The sequence below is a fragment of the Dacryopinax primogenitus genome (genome assembly GCF_000292625.1).
Source record: "Dacryopinax primogenitus strain DJM-731 SS1 chromosome Unknown DACRYscaffold_5, whole genome shotgun sequence".
NCBI classification, from domain to species: Eukaryota; Fungi; Basidiomycota; class Dacrymycetes; order Dacrymycetales; family Dacrymycetaceae; genus Dacryopinax; species Dacryopinax primogenitus.
Genome location: NW_024467202.1, coordinates 1,163,940 through 1,179,556, shown reverse-complemented (window position 1 = coordinate 1,179,556; position 15,617 = coordinate 1,163,940). Strand labels below are relative to the sequence as shown.

At 51.0% G+C, this 15,617-nt stretch overlaps 4 protein-coding genes across 4 annotated transcripts; 3 read left to right on the top strand and 1 right to left on the bottom strand.

Moving 5' to 3' along the window:
- The first annotated feature begins 32 nt into the window (after positions 1 to 32).
- On the top strand, positions 33 to 4,048 carry DACRYDRAFT_21274 (P-loop containing nucleoside triphosphate hydrolase protein). The gene is made up of 15 exons (XM_040772321.1): positions 33 to 195; positions 248 to 311; positions 361 to 381; positions 431 to 543; positions 595 to 745; positions 793 to 894; positions 946 to 1,116; positions 1,166 to 1,317; positions 1,369 to 1,492; positions 1,544 to 1,848; positions 1,898 to 2,231; positions 2,279 to 2,382; positions 2,431 to 2,825; positions 2,876 to 3,246; positions 3,293 to 4,048. Exons 1-14 carry the CDS (start codon positions 157 to 159, stop codon positions 3,003 to 3,005), a joined length of 2,205 nt encoding a protein of 734 aa, XP_040630742.1. The 5' UTR covers positions 33 to 156; the 3' UTR covers positions 3,006 to 3,246; positions 3,293 to 4,048.
- Positions 4,049 to 6,479: 2,431 nt separating this feature from the next.
- On the top strand, positions 6,480 to 7,170 carry DACRYDRAFT_64932 (uncharacterized protein; the record flags this gene model as incomplete). Its single annotated transcript, XM_040775765.1, has 3 exons — positions 6,480 to 6,575; positions 6,632 to 6,688; positions 6,743 to 7,170. The coding sequence occupies 3 exons, from the start codon at positions 6,480 to 6,482 to the stop codon at positions 6,926 to 6,928; spliced, it is 339 nt and encodes a 112-aa protein (XP_040630741.1). The 3' UTR covers positions 6,929 to 7,170.
- Positions 7,171 to 7,386: 216 nt separating this feature from the next.
- On the bottom strand, positions 7,387 to 8,398 carry DACRYDRAFT_49375 (Aldo/keto reductase; the record flags this gene model as incomplete). The annotated part of the gene is made up of 5 exons (XM_040774895.1): positions 7,387 to 7,593; positions 7,643 to 7,774; positions 7,822 to 7,888; positions 7,943 to 8,147; positions 8,227 to 8,398. The coding sequence occupies 5 exons, from the start codon at positions 8,396 to 8,398 to the stop codon at positions 7,387 to 7,389; spliced, it is 783 nt and encodes a 260-aa protein (XP_040630740.1).
- Positions 8,399 to 9,551: 1,153 nt separating this feature from the next.
- On the top strand, positions 9,552 to 14,992 carry DACRYDRAFT_115156 (uncharacterized protein; the record flags this gene model as incomplete). Its single annotated transcript, XM_040769943.1, has 11 exons — positions 9,552 to 9,597; positions 10,012 to 11,211; positions 11,260 to 11,587; positions 11,642 to 11,700; positions 11,751 to 11,926; positions 11,975 to 12,253; positions 12,382 to 12,646; positions 12,696 to 12,904; positions 12,956 to 13,612; positions 13,665 to 13,695; positions 13,743 to 14,992. 11 exons carry the CDS (start codon positions 9,552 to 9,554, stop codon positions 14,990 to 14,992), a joined length of 4,500 nt encoding a protein of 1,499 aa, XP_040630739.1.
- Positions 14,993 to 15,617: the final 625 nt, after the last annotated feature.

The following is a 15,617-nucleotide window of genomic DNA, read 5'->3' as shown; positions in this document are numbered from 1 at the left end:
CCCCCCCCCCCCCCAAACCGTCGACCGGATATGAACGCCTTCCTTACACAGTACGGTCACCGGCCTTTACGACCTTTGTTACGACCGACGAATGTGCGCATATTGCGCCAGCAACAACGATGTTATGCACAATTCCCAGGTGCTCAGTTTCCCGGCATGCAGCAGAAGGCCAAGGGGGAGGCGTTGAAGGAATATGTACGTTTGTCCGAATTGTCACCGTTAGGTTGCTGTCTGACAGTGGATTTAGAGCGTCGACCTCACGCAAATGGCGAGAGATGGTAAGCTCGATCCTGTGATTGGACGAGATGAAGGTGAGTCATCGATCACGCTTCCCACTTCTCATGCTTACACCGTAGGCAGAGATTCGAAGAACGATTCAAAGTATGCTTCCTCCTCCATCTTGATGAGCTCAATTTAAGGCAGTCTGCAGTCCTTTCGCGGCGTACCAAGTCCAATCCTGTTCTCTTGGGTCAGCCCGGTGTGGGTAAAACGGCCATCGTGGAAGGACTAGCCTCCCGCATTGTAGAGAAGACCGTCTCTGAGGTACGCCCTTATCCCCTTTATATGAACCACAGATGTATCATTCTATTATAGTCTTTACACGATAAGCGTGTCCTGTCACTCGATCTCGCGGCGCTCCTTGCTGGTTCTGGCATAAGAGGACAGTTTGAAGAGAAGTTCAAGGCGCTCCTACGGGATATAGAGGAGGAAGCAGGCGGTGTCATATGCTTCATTGACGAGATCCGTACGTTCCCCGAAATCGCGTTTGTACAAGTGCTGATACAAGTATAGACACGCTTCTCAACTTGGGCAAAGCTGAAGGGAGTGTGGATGCTGGTCAGATGATCAAGCCTGCTCTCGCACGTGGACTACAGTTAGTTGGAGCGACGACTCGTGCGTCTCCTCGATCAGCTTATAGCGCACTCTCCTGACATAATCTCCTAGCTGATGAATATCGCAAGACGATCGAAAAAGATACTGCACTTGCGCGGAGATTTCATCCTGTTCAGATCGAGGAGCCTACGGTGGAAGACACGATCTCCATTCTGCGAGGCTTGAAGAGTCGATATGAGGTTCATCACGGTGTCGGGATTTCTGATGGAGCTTTAGTCACTGGTCAGTGCCGTTGCCTTGTCGTCAACAAATTCCTAACTGGCCATTGCAGCCGCTGTGTACGGTGCGCGGTACGTCTCGGATCGTTTCCTCCCAGACAAAGCTATCGATTTAGTCGATGAGGCCGCCAGCGCCCTCCGTCTGGCGCAAGAATCCAAGCCAGATGCACTGGAGGCTTTGGATAGAGAGATCATGACTCTTGAAGTGCGCATTTATGAACCTTGGAATCAATTACTCATACTAACCCTGTGCTAGATTGAAAGGGAGAGCTTGAAGAAGGAGTCCGACACATTTAGTGTTGAAAGGCGCGAGAAAGTCGATTCGGAGATCGATGCAAAACGGAAGGAAGCTCAACAGCTAACTAACATTTGGCATGCAGGTGCGTCTTGTTCAAAGGCGTTCATGGGCATGATAAACTGACACAATACAGAGCGTGCTCGCTTGGAAGAGATCAAGTCTCTAAAACAGCGTCTTGAGGATGCCAAATTCGAGCTCGAAGTGGCGCAACGTCAGGGTGACTATGAACGGGCGTCTCGCCTGCGCTTCGCTGTCATCCCCGATCTCGAATCCAAGTTGCCCAAAGAAGACGGGAAGGAAGGACAGACGGAGGATCCTGCGCTTGGACAAATGCTGCATGATCGTGTGACCTCGGCTGATATCGCTAGGGTTGTGGCCCGTGCCACAGGTATCCCAGTTCAGAATCTTATGAAAGGAGAGAGAGAGAAGCTAGTCCATGTACGTGTGGTTCTATTTGGCAGATGTATGCTGCTCACCAGCTATGCAGATGGAAGACGCCCTTCGCCAACGTATCGTTGGACAGGAGGAAGCCATCGCAGCCGTGTCAGATGCGGTTCGCATATCCCGCGCGGGCCTTCAAGCACCCACGCGACCTGTCGCCTCTTTCCTCCTACTTGGTCCTACAGGAGTGGGCAAGACTGAACTGTGCAAGGCTCTCGCCGGATTCCTTTTCTCGGACGAGCATCGCGGACTTATCACGATCAACATGAGTGAGTATCATGATCGGCATACAATTTCGAGGCTTGTCGGTGCTGCGCCTGGTTATGTCGGATATGAAGAGGGAGGACAGTTGACGGAAGCTGTAAGAAGGCGGCCTTATGGTACGTCACGGATTTTCGTGAGACTCTGACTCTGATGGATATTCTAGCTGTTGTGGTCCTGGATGAGATCGAGAAGGCGCACAGGGATGTTTCGATGATTCTTTTGCAGATCTTGGATGAAGGTGTCTTGACCGACAGCCAGGGACGCAAGGTATATCATGGGCATATTTGATCTCGAGTCGCGCTGACTTTCGCCCAGGTCGATTTCAGGAACACGATCGTGATGCTTACCAGCAATCTTGGCTCCCACCTTTTGGTCAATAGTCCACCCGTCATCCCCCCTGAGTTGAAGCAGGAAGTCCTTGGCGAAGCAGCGGAGTTCTTCCCGCCCGAACTTCTGAACCGTCTCGACTCCCAAATTGTCTTCAACAAGTTAGGCAAGCCTTCGGTAGAACAGATCATTGACATGCGCCTGCGTGATGTCGAACATCGCTTGGTCGACAGGCATATCAAGCTTGATATTGATGATGGTGCTCGGGATTGGCTGCTGGCAAAGGGATTCTCTGAAACCTACGGCGCAAGGGAGATTGCCCGGGTCGTCAGGAAGGATGTTGCTTTCCCACTGGCTCGCAAGTTATTGTCTGGTACTATCCGGTATGTACATACTGAGGGTGTTTGGGGCATCGGACTGATATTCGAACCAGGGATGGCGACCTGGTCACGATTCGTGCCTCGGAAGACAAGAGGACACTCGATATCGTCGATAATCACGGACCAGATGAGAAGTCCGGCCCGCTAGCTCTAGATATCATGGAAGAAGAAGAACATGAGTGATTGCCAAGAATACGTCCCCCCTCTACAATGTATCGTCATCTAATGATTTCAATCACGCATGTAATAGATCTGTAGACTGTAACGCACCTGTCATTTCTGCACCCCATTACCGCTGATTTCCCGGTCGTGAGGCGCACAATTGCCTCGCATGGGTTCTAGTACCCTATAGATTGGTCAGGGCCGAGAACAGAACGAGCGGCCTTTATGCGGAGAAGAACCACAAACCTTTGCGAGCCCTCGTGTGAGTGAACCCGCTTTAGGCCGTGCTAAGTTTCATCGTGCCACAGATTTTCTGTTTCTCCAAATGCCAGAAAGGCCCCGTCACTGCATAAGTGTTGAGTTTCGCCATGTCTTTGATCTTGTCGACAACTCACATCCACAATACGACACGCCATGTCATCGATCCAACGGTCTCCAGACGCGTCCTTCGCGAATATCATCATCCCCTCGCCAACAGAGCAGCTCAACGGCTTCAAGCAAGCAGTCAAAAGTCGTCTATCACTTGTGTTGAACAAGAAGGCAGAGCCATTCTGGACCCTTGTCATCAATTGCAGAGGCGTGCTCGACAAGCCGGGAAGAGGTCAATATGCGACGGCCACCTGGCTGCGTGTACTGAAAAGCCTGGTGTTCCCTCATCCCGGATGGTCCAGATTGACGTCTCTCGAAATCCATGAAACCACTTCCGGTGCCGTCGTGGACCAACTAGCAGAAGTATTCGCAGATATCCAGTTGCCGAGGGTTTTACAAGTCACATTTACCGAGGTCTTTGACGTCGCGTTCGCCGTCGTGAACGACATCCTCATTCCGAAGGAACACGTCGAGGGACTGTCCCTGCTCAAGGCCTCTTTCGATCTCACTGGTCTCGCATCTATGAACTATGCGCTAAACAGGCTTTTGACGCTTGACCTGGTTGGTTGTCCACCTCGCCATGCTTCTGCATTCCTCGCACATGTTCGAATGCCTCGGCTCCGGCACCTGCGACTGGCAACGGATGGAAGAAAGAACGTCGAACAAATACAGCATACTATACTCTGGGCCCGATCTACAGGACAACCCGACGTGCTTTGGGAGAATTTCGGTCGACTGGAGACACTGACGATCGGAGGTTGGTTCCACCACGACCAGCTGCTCAACATGCTGGAACATACACACGAATTGAAGAGACTCGAAATTGTTGCTCCCTGTGCCAACGGAGACGCATTCGACTGCAACACCTTCCTCCGACAGTTGAGTAGGTACACCGATCCGTTCGGTTGTCATGCGCCTAAGATGGAAAAGCTGGAGCTTGCTTGGTGCGACTATTCGATGCCAGTGCTGTCTGATGCCTTGAGGTCGCGGAATGCCAGAGCAGTAGAATACGCGTTTCAAAACATCTCGACGGTCGTCGTGAATATCGCCGACTATCAGAAATTCTTTGCGACCGAGTGGCAGGCATTAGACGGGGTCGTGGATATTGAAATGCGGCAGTTCATGGGTAGTCAGAAGGCGAAGTACTGGCGGGAATGTTATACAGGACAAAACCGGGCATGGCAGGAGCTTCTGTAGTCTCCTTCCGATTGATCGACCCATGTATGTGCTGTGCGTTTATGCCATGCATCATGTGCCAACGCGAGTTTTTAAGTGGACGGAGTCATGCCTCAGCCCATACGAACCCTCTTACATAAACTTCCGGAAAAGGTATAGTCGTCATCACAAACCATACTTGGAAAAGAAATTGCCAGGAAATTGCCGCCCAATTACCGCGAAATTTGATACGAATCATAGCGACAGGCGCGTGGTCTGGAATTGTGGTTCGTGGAACGTAGCGAGTCCTATTTCCGCATGCCACAATGCCCTCTCTATAAAACGCGGCATAACCTGCGGCTTTCATCCTCCCATCCTCGTCTTCTTCGACATGTCATCCACCGATACACCAGCGCAACTCCCTCGCTCCGGACCAGTCATCCATGTCGTGATTCAAAGCCCCGCATCACAGTTTGACGCCTTCACCCGCACAGTCGATCGCCTCCCCTGGTTCTTGCACTCGAATTCAGGGAAGCTTTGGTCTTTGACTATCATGTGTTCGCGGGTCGTAAGCGAGGTCGGAGAGGTGGAAGGCTCCTTTTCTGCGCAGATCTGGTTGGAGACACTAAGCAAGGCGCTTCCGAGGACAGGTCATGGATGGGAGTACCTCGTCGCACTCGATGTTGTCGGGATCTACTACAAGAGTTCTCTGGCGGAAAGGCTCGTCAACGAAATCTTGTCGCCACTTCCCTTGCCTCGACTTATGCACATGACGTTCTGTGGCTGCTATAATATTCCCATCGGTGAACTCTTGAAAGCATGTACCTCTGCGAGCCCTGTACAGCGGCTTTCCCTCGTCAAAAGCGCCGGAACCAAGCTCCGCAGTGCCGACATTTTCCAGTTCAACAACGTCTGGCAGCTCAATCTTGTTGCTGTTTCGCCGTTCCAGATGATCGATTTCCTGCGTCAAGTTGACCTGCCGATCATAGAGCACCTGCGTCTAGCAGTCGAGAACGAAGTATGGAACAAAGAGCCTCGGGAGCGAAATATCCTCACCTTTGGAGATAGCCCGGTGCCTCGGAACGTCTGGGACATTTTTGGACGCCTGCGTTGGCGATCGGTGGATCCATTTCAACTGAGCAAGTGCACGGCCTTCTCCTTCGTACTCCGTTGCTGGAGCGGCTGGAGTTGATCGCCCCCTCCGTGGCGGTCTTTTCGTGCGACGACTTCATCATTCATTGGGGCCAGACACTACAGAACGGTCTCGTGGTCCCGTACATGAAGACGCTCGAGCTCGCATACTGCAGCTTTTCGGTAGAACTTCTTCTGGAGACTCTTGAACGTCGGATGTCGAGGCTGGGAGAAGATGGCTTGCATGGAGTGAGGACACTTGTGTTGGATCCCATTACGATCGAGAGTCATACGGAAGAGCAGAAGGCGAAATTGGCGCGATGGGTGGTCGTGGAGAAGCGTACACCCCTGGAAAGTGCCGCGCTCAAGTGGTTTTGGAAGAGCTGCCTGCGAGGAGACACGGTGCATGATTCTCTGCGGTTGGACGAGTTGTAGATTGGTCCCTGGAGGTCGCTGAAGATGTGGTCGTCAAGCATGTACAGAGCATCCTCTCCTAGGCATTCCAGAATGATTCCACCAACAGTCACATAGACATTCCTTATGCAATGAGCAGTTCATATGCCACTTGAACAATCGCAGAGCGATAGTACATTGTTGAAGTTGAGGAGTACACACACATGCCAGTCAGTGGGGTTATATAAGGGAAGTGGCGGTGCACATTCTCCGTGTCGGCCTCCATCTCCTGATCGACGGACGTGACGGTCTGCGACACACGACACTGCTCTGTTACTGTAGCCCCTGGATTTCTTCACTGCTTACATTCTAATCCCCACAACCAATTATTTCCTCATTGCGGTCGTCCGCTCTACACGCTATCGAAGGAGTTGACCTTACGGACCCATGTCCACGTCACGCGACCGTGACGATTTCACGTACGAGCAGCAGAATGACAGACGTCTAGACGAGCTGCATTCAAAGATTCGGTCATTACGAAGCGTGCGTTACCGTATTTGAGGCACGCGACCAGTATTGACTCATCTGATGCGTGACAGGTAACAACAGATATCTATGATGAAGCCGAACGGGGCAACACACATCTGGACGAGACGGTACGCTCTTTCGTTACGCTCACCTCCTTTGCAAGTCTCATTCGATGCCACTAGATAAACACCTTTGCATCTTTCCGCACCTCCCTCTCCCAATCCGCAAATCGAGCCGCACGCGCACTCGGCCTACGCAGCAACATATCCCAGTTCAGGATGATACTTTACGTCGTCGGCGCCATCGTGCTTCTGTGGGTGTTGTGGAAGATCTTCGCTTGGTTCTGGTGGCGAGTACCAGCACACTGAACGCCTGAAGAGCGGGGCCGCACACAGGAACGATGGATGCGACATGGTTTTGAGCGACATATGGACGCTAATACAGCGGATATAGAGGGTAGTCGGGCGTCGTGGTTATGCATGCTTATGGTTGGCGGTGGAGGACTCTTGTGTGCAACTGTGTAAAGTATGCATACCCACCGTTGTGTAAAGCACTCATCACGCACGCGGTCTTATTTTTGTATTCAATGATTCGTTCTAACTGCATCTTTGGGAGGAGTTGATGTCTGTGTGGCCGTGGTTGGCTGACGGGTGTCGTGTGCGAGTGCGTCATTCCAAGAGGGAACACGACAGCATATACGTGTCAAAATCTAAACAGTTTCCCGATCCTCCAGGCGGCGAAGCTGGGAATGAAGTCACCCCACGACCTATCAAGAAGGGACAGCATTTCATTCTTTTCTATCGGTACACCAAAACCCATAACAAACTCACTCAGCATTAACCGGGTTCCACGTGACAGCGCCCTTCTCAGCCTTGTCCTGCGCATCTAGTTTCGCCATCTCTTCTTCCGAGAGCGAGAAGGAGTAGACGTCGGCGTTGGAGGCGACCCTGGAGGGCGTGGCAGACTTGGGAAGGGGAGAGTAGCCCTTTTGGAGGGACCAACGGATAAGCACTTGCGCGGGTTCCTTGTTGTGCTTGTCGGGAGTGAGCATATAGGCTTCATAAGGAGTAGGAACAGCTCACAGTTTTGGCAATTGCTTGCAATGTCGGATCGTTCAGGTAGTCTCCCCTTGTCAGAGGACTGTAGGCCTCTACGACGATATTGTTCTTCTGGCAGTACTCGACAATTGGGCGCTGCTGGCACCAGGGGTGGAGCTGGATTCACGTGAGAAGAGAGCATATACAAACTGAGAGGTCATTACCTCAATCTGGTTCACGGTCGGGGCGGGAAGATCGGCAGATTTGATCTCCTCTAGGTGAGGGACACCACTATCGTGCGAATGGAAGTCAGCAAACAACCCTTCCTCGAGGAACACTACGCACTAGTTTGACACCCCTACGCTCCTGATCTTTCCTGCCTCCTTCTTCTCCAGCAGTGCTTTGTACGTCTCTAGCCGTTTGACCTTGCCAGACAGTGGATCATGAATGAGGAAGAGGTCGACATAGTCCAGCCCCAGCGTCTTGAGCGATTGGTCAACCGAGGCGATCGTCTTGTTGTAGCCTTGGTTACGGCTGGAGACTTTCGTAGCTGAACAGTTGCGGAAAACGGCACACAGCGCATGATATTCAGCAACGGCAGATGAGCGGAGATGATAAAGCTGACATACTGATGAACACCGCCTCCCTCGGTAACCCGCTTGCCCTGAACGCCTCCCCGACCTGGTCTTCGTTCCTGTAGATTTGCGCGGAGTCGATATGCCTGTACCCAGCCTTGAATGCAGCGGCGATAGGCTGTGCACACTCGCGCATTTGGTACACGCCGAAGCCCAGAATGGGCATCTCGTACCCAGAGGAGAGCTTGAAGGTGGTGGAGAGGGCGAGTGTACTGTCCATGCTGTTGCTTGTCAGTGCTGGATGAAACTACGATTGAGAGACCGCACCTAGACGACGTAGAGATCGTTCTAAACGTGTTGATTCCTCGTTTGAATATCAAGTTCATCCAGCGAGGCGGGACAGCAGCGGCTGTCCTGTCCCATATGGTTTGCGGAGTAACCATGCAATCACGTCGCCATGCGATGACAGTCACGTGATCAACTGATAACAAATAAAGTGCTTTTGAACCATGACCACGACAACAAATCATTACAAAACTTGTTGTTTCATGACTAATTGCAGATTATCTCCTTGATCACCCTGAATACTTTCTCCTATCAAGTCTAGAAGCCCCATTCTAACTCATCTCAGACAAAAACTATTAGTGGCTGTGAAGAAATCAGTTTCTTCTCAGGTGCCAAACAGAATGTAGGAATCAATTACTTTCACAAAACCAGACAAACACTCAGTTTATGACACATAGACATGCTTGATGTCTTGATGACTGCTACATGCTGGTAGGGTGCAGAGAGACATATGGGCAGGAGACATAGTCCCTGCAGGCTACTTAGTCTTAGTGGTGGCCAAGAATGAAGAGTGGATTAGTCCCGGGGCAATGTAGTTGTCCCAAGATTGGGCAGGGGGAAACCCCCCTTTTACTTCCACCTAACCCTCCTGTTAAGGAAATCTGGTAATCATTTATCCACCTTACTTGCCTGCCTTCTTTCTGCATATCCATCGCATCTTTGAATCACATGCTGCTAACCTCTTTGTCTCAGGAGATCACTGTCTGCATGCCATTGCCCAGGGCATGTGTGGAGAGGATTGCTATCCATGTGCTGCCACGGATTCCTAGCTTATGTAATCAGGTACTGTACCCACATCACGTGTCAACACGTGCACCTATCCTATCTGCCAACACTTAGGGCTGGCCAGGGTCCGGTAAACTCCTTACACAAAACATCTCAGCCATGCAGTCTCAATCTGACACCAACCAATTCGCGTCTTTATTACCCGTGCCGAGCGTCTGGAACAGTACTTATGGATATAGTCACACCAAAGTTTAATGGAAAAGTGCCCACTTTTGAATCTCGGACCTGTGGCCTTAGCTTGTCAATCCATGGCCAAAGCTGAAGTAATTGCTCCTGACAGGAAGTTATCGCTTGGTGAGCACACACTGCTACTTGCAGTGCAGCTGAATTGGTTGCTAATACAAATTGAAACAGGCAGCGCACGTATCAACAATATCAAGAAATTGCCATGATTCTGGCATGCATGAATGTGTTCCCTCACATATCCCCATAAGATATTGGGCGACTATGTTCACAGTCAGGAGGGTTTGTTTTCACGGTGTTGAGTGCTAGTTCCAGCAACATCAATAAGAGAAGTGCTTTAACAGAACGCAACAAAGGACCATCCGATATATAACATCTCCCAACAACATCTATAGTTTTCAAACCCATTTGGAAATCACCTTCCAAGGTTCGATCCGCCAACCCCGATCGTCGGCGGAAGAAGCTTGTCCGGCGCGGGACAGGATTTCTGTTCCCGCAATTTGAGGATAACTTACGTACATACAGGCGCCTCCGCCCCTTCAATTCCTGCACCTCCAGACGCGCTTGCCATGGAAGAACCGGAAAATGAAGCCATGCAACAAAATCGACCTCCGGTCAGCTCAGGATCATCGGCGAGCTGTCGTACTGGACCCGGCAGCGACACTTCTTTACTCCGAGATGACTCTGTAGCTATCCCTTCAAGAGCTTGGTCGCCACTCTCGTCCATTCCTTCAGCGGAGCTTTCAGACGAGGATCCCAACAAGCCCGATCAAGGAGATTTAGTAGCCCCTTCACTTGCACAACAACAAAACACCTTGATATCTGAACCTGCCGTCGTACACAGCAATGGGTTGAATGCTGCCAGTGCCAACCTGCGAACACCGTCAAACAACCCAGACGGGCAGAAACGCATCCCGTCATCTTCGAAGAAATCATCCTCCAAAGTACCTAAGAATGGCTCAGTGAATAATTTGATGGCGCGATACCTATCAAACCGTTCAAGTTCAGATAAAGATTCGACTACACCCGTCATAGTCGCGCCTGTCGAACAGAATCACATCGACGTTCCTCCACCTACGCCTGGCGATTTTATCGTACCTCCTCTACCAGGGCAAACCGTCCCTCGCTACAGGATACCAAAGAAATCTGCTCTGATCCCGAAGGACCAACAAGGCTCCTCCCCTCTTTCAGGTAGTGACCCGCTCCAAATGTCATCGTATGAGACTGCAGCATCTCGGGCGTCATTAATTGGAGACCGACAAGGGTCCGATCCGATTGGTTTTGAGACTTTCCATAGCTCCATCGACACCGCCCACGTCAGTCCACCGACTATACCTTTAATCGACGCCTCGCGTGCTGAGGAGGCCTCTTCCCCAAACGCAAAATGGCCGGTGGTGGTGCCGCAGCGGCAGGCTGCGAAAGAAGCAGAGAAGAGGATACATTCACAATACAAGAAGGATCCTCGTTGGGAATGGAATGATCTCGATCAGCAGATGTCCAGCGTTAAAGCGGAGTCTCTGGATGAACCCGACATTCCCACTCCCCCCGTCCGAGTGGGGCCGAATCCTATCAGAAGAGCTTTTTGCGCGAAACGCCAGCTTGAGGAGGATGCGTCAAAACTTCTCAGTCAACCTCAGAAGAAGGCGAAAGCGATTGTTGAACTGCCGCAAGTTGAAGAGCCGCGCACAGTGCCTACGTGGTCTGAATGGGTCCCTTATCCGCCGAGTCAGTCTTTTTTTGCTTCTGTGGCCCACGTCTTACGCATATGCACAGTGAGAAACTTGGTGAAAGCGCGGATTGCTTCCACACGCCGAACCATGTCCGAACGTTGGACTCACGGGTTCATTAAGCTCGGCAAATCTGCTCGACCGTCGGGCAGAAAATCCGCTACGAATGTCGACCGGCCACTTCCACACGCACCACCGAGTATCTGGTTCGACTCTTGGGTCAGTCTCCTCGAATCTCCTGCTTACGGCAAGACACGATCGGGTACAAAACTGGGATCGCGGGATCTCGCCGGGTATTCCGCCACTGCGCTGGTTCTCGAGGGGAGAACGGGTCCTGATTCCAGTTGGGCAGGCAAAACGCTAACCATCACAGTGTTCGCTTCTCTTATATCTGTACTTGTCCAAAAAATATTAACTAATTCTTACAGTCGACGACGTTTGCAGTTTGAACAGCAAACGAAACGCAATAGCAAGAAAAAGGGCCGCCGTAATGGTACTTGACTCTATGCCATTTTCATTACTGAGAGGAGGTTTCAGGAAGCCTTCCATCTGTCGTTCGCATGAAGGCACGCCTGAATATTGACCAAGCAGGACTTCTTAATACTTGGTATTCCAAACATAGCGTGGATCTTCTCGTCAAGAGTGATTTTGATCTCCTTCCATTTCATTTAGAGAAGACATACGCCCTTTTGGGGTCATACACAATCAAGAACGTAAGGATTTTCATTGTTACCAAGCTGTATATTAAATCAATAACATAGGTATTTATGGCAAAAGATGCGGACCCGATTAAAGAAACCGCCCTGAAGTTCGTATTTGAATGGGACGAAGGCACTAACTCGCGACCGCCGTGGTGGATGACCCCCGAGATTACGGGGGACGAGCCTTGTCCTCCCTTGACACCGGATCATGACAACGGGATGTTCACAGGGATAATGATAGCGAGGGAGTCCCATGCGTTGCTTGAACCCGCCGTGGTGTCCGCAGAACAGAATGCACAACATTCTGCAGATATGGCCTCAGTCTTGTTCGGGACTTCTGTGTGTCGTCATTGTGGGTTGGCGACATACAGAAGCAGATTGTTCAAATGGACATGCATGAAGTGTGGCAACGACATGGTTAGTCGATTCACTTCTCTTTGTGAGACGCCGCCTAATCAATTACGAAGAAATCATGGCACTGTGCAAGCGACTGGCTCAATCCAACCAAAGGAGGAGTGTTCAACACCACGATTGACATCACGAGGGGTGGATACATTCTCGAAGCAGCCTCTATCTACGATAACACAGTCGATATTGGGAGTCTAACTTGGCAACCAAATAGCGTCCATTTACGTGAACAAACCTTTCCGGCCCCAGATTACATTCTCCAACGGTTCCTTGGAGACCCTCTTCCGATGGTTCGTGGCTTTATACCTAACACATCCTTCATTTGTAAGTAACAAGAGAATGGGACGATTGAATAATGCTGAAGCTATCGTAGACAGAGATGACGTCCCGGCATGGTTCTGTTATCGGGCAACTTGGAACGAGTTGTACGCAAACGAGTGCGGGGTACAAGCTTGGGGCAGTACACCGTCTGCAGCTGTCGACGCGATGAATCTGCTGAACAGGATGGCGGTCTTGGATCACAGTCCAAGATTGTTCTACACGTTGACGACTGTACTCGGTTCTTCTGGGCGAGAGTGCAAAGTACGCATTTTTTTGAAATTAAACGGCCACGTGTCATTGATATTTGACAAGTTTTTGCTGCGGGCTGGTGATCAAGTCGCGCTTCTTGCGTTGCGCTCACCTGTCCTTATCCGTTTCGACTTGAAGAACCCGCCTAAGAAACCGAAGACCCCCAGAAAGTCGGCAGTAAAGAAAGTAATAGTGATGACGAAGAGTGGGAAGTTCGTACAGAAAATCGTCCACAATGAAGATATCGCGTCAGTAGAACCGTCAGTCCGGGAAGTGAAAGTGGCTCCGGTGGAAGTGACAAATAGCGCTGAAGAAATCCAAACTGAGCCGAATGACTCCACGGTTGACGTTGGAATTGAGACGCTTCAGCAAACAGAAACTGAACTAATGCCTACGTCAGGAAGCCACCCCATCACTAGCAGCACCCCAAAACGTATCAAAAGGACGAATAAGGGGAAGAAGAGCCTGAAAACAGAGAAGAACGTGTCGGGAATGGGCAAGCCAAAGAAGAGCAAAAGCAGTATTGTGAAGAGTGGCCCCAAGAGCAAAATCGTGGGCCCGACCACGAAGGTCAAAGGCGCTATCAAGACGAAGACAAAAGCCAAACGCCAAACCCCGCGCAAGGCTCCCAAGGCCGCGAATGGGCCGAAAGTCAAGCGGCCGCAAATGGCTCTGGAACATGGACAGAGCGCCATTATTAGCACAAGTGTGGATCTCATTGTACGTCATTTCCGCCGGTTTCAGGCAATTTCTAAATGTGACCGTCCAACAGATATGGCTGCAGTGGGATCAGTGTGGTTTCGGTATGTTCTACTTTAGACTGCGACGGCATACGCTAAAGGTTGAACAGTGTGTATCGGCTCACATGATGATCCCCCTCCTGGGGCACGAGAGCTTGCTCTCGCACCGGACGAGGAACCCGTCAACCCTCCGCGTAAGGAAGCTGCTTCAGGGGAGGTTGACAACCAAAGAGCCTGCAGCAACGAAATGGATGCATCTTTGCACGGAGTTCATGTTGAGAGCAAAGATAGCGAAGGGTTTGATATGGACATCTCCGATACTGAGTCCGACCTGCCATTGATGCAGGCTGTCAGCAAGGCCATGACAGGTATATTCAAGCTTTCAGGACAATCGATCCATCCAGACAACTCCATGATCGTTTCGCTCCAGGACCAGGATTCTGTTATTACCCCTACGATGCAAGAACTGGAGTTACGGCAGGTTGTCGTCCAGGAAATGAAGGGCATGATTGCCGAACCGCAGATGTCCCGCATTGTCCAAGCGGATAACCTGAAAAGGGCGTCAGAGAGCTCGATTAATCGCTTTTTTGCAACTGTTCTCAATGATGCCACCCCCGAACTGATGCGCGAGCCCAGCAGCGATCATGGACTGATGCTCCCGCCCACAGCTTTCGCTCCTTCTCAGCTGAACGGATATCGTCCAATTCTTCGATTATCACAGAATGCGGACGAAGACGGTGGACGAGGGCTCACATATGTCCCTCAGGAAGATCATGCGATGTACGATGATGATCCGATCGAGGAAACAAATGATGATCCGATTGAGGAATCTGACGAGGACGCTGAAGGGGAAACAGACCATGATGCTGAAGGAGAAACGGACCATGATGCTGAAGGGGAAACGGACCATGATGCTGAGGGAGAGACGGACGACGACGCACAAGGAGATAATGGCAAAAACGAGTTCCCGAACGCATCTCACCTGTCTGACGAGCGTGTACAAGGGCAACGATCGACTGTACCTAACTTCGACGATGAGCAGTACGACCCGAACAGGCGCACTGTGTCACCTGTTAGCCAGTACCTGCACGAACCCTTCCCCTCTGGTAGCTCTAGCGTCTCTGGACCTTCGTACCTGCCTGTCGAACCCTCGTATGCCCCAGGGTATCTCCCTGTCAGCAACCAGAACGGCTACTATGCTTACCCCTCGTATCCTTACGAATCGATTCCCCAAAACTTCCACCAGATCGGTCTGTCCTTCCCAAGCGAGCAGCGGTATACCACTCATTTGGATCATGTTGTCCATCTGACTGAGCCTGAGGACGCCTTCCCTCCACATGAGGCGAGTGACTACTGGTGATGGATCGGTATTAAATGAGGAGGTGAGAAGGCCAGAAAGGGGACCAGCATGATGTCATCTGGAGATATGGAGATATATCGCTACCTGTGAATTGTTGATACTGTTTCTCTCACTGTTCTTTACATCTCAGTCAGCTCGATCCAAAGGACGGCCAGCAAGAGCTTGACGAGTCTCTTCCAGTCGCCCACCACTTGTGGATCGCTGTCTTTTTTTTCTACGCTCCACTTCCAGAAATGATACTGTACCTGCTGTTTAATCGTAGTTGAAATGACACATTTTATGCGTGTGTCACGCCTCTGGGAGATACTCTTCGCCGAGGCAAACCAGTGTCACGTTCAGCAGCCTATAAAGTAACGCCGATGGACATCTGTCACCCCTGGCCGAGACGGGAAGATATAGGGCAGGGAGGGATGAGCATCCCTTACCCTTTTGCATATGTATTTTCCCCGCCTCTCGGTTACCGTTTTGCCCCACACATTGCCCAAAAGCGTGTATTTCTATGCCAAATATGGTGTATTATTGTTGCATTGTTACGTTGAATATTGTCCATCTATCCCCTAGGACCCCGAACATGATTTGCGGCCGTTCCGCTGTTGCTGTTCTCGCTCTTGTTGTCGCTGTTGTT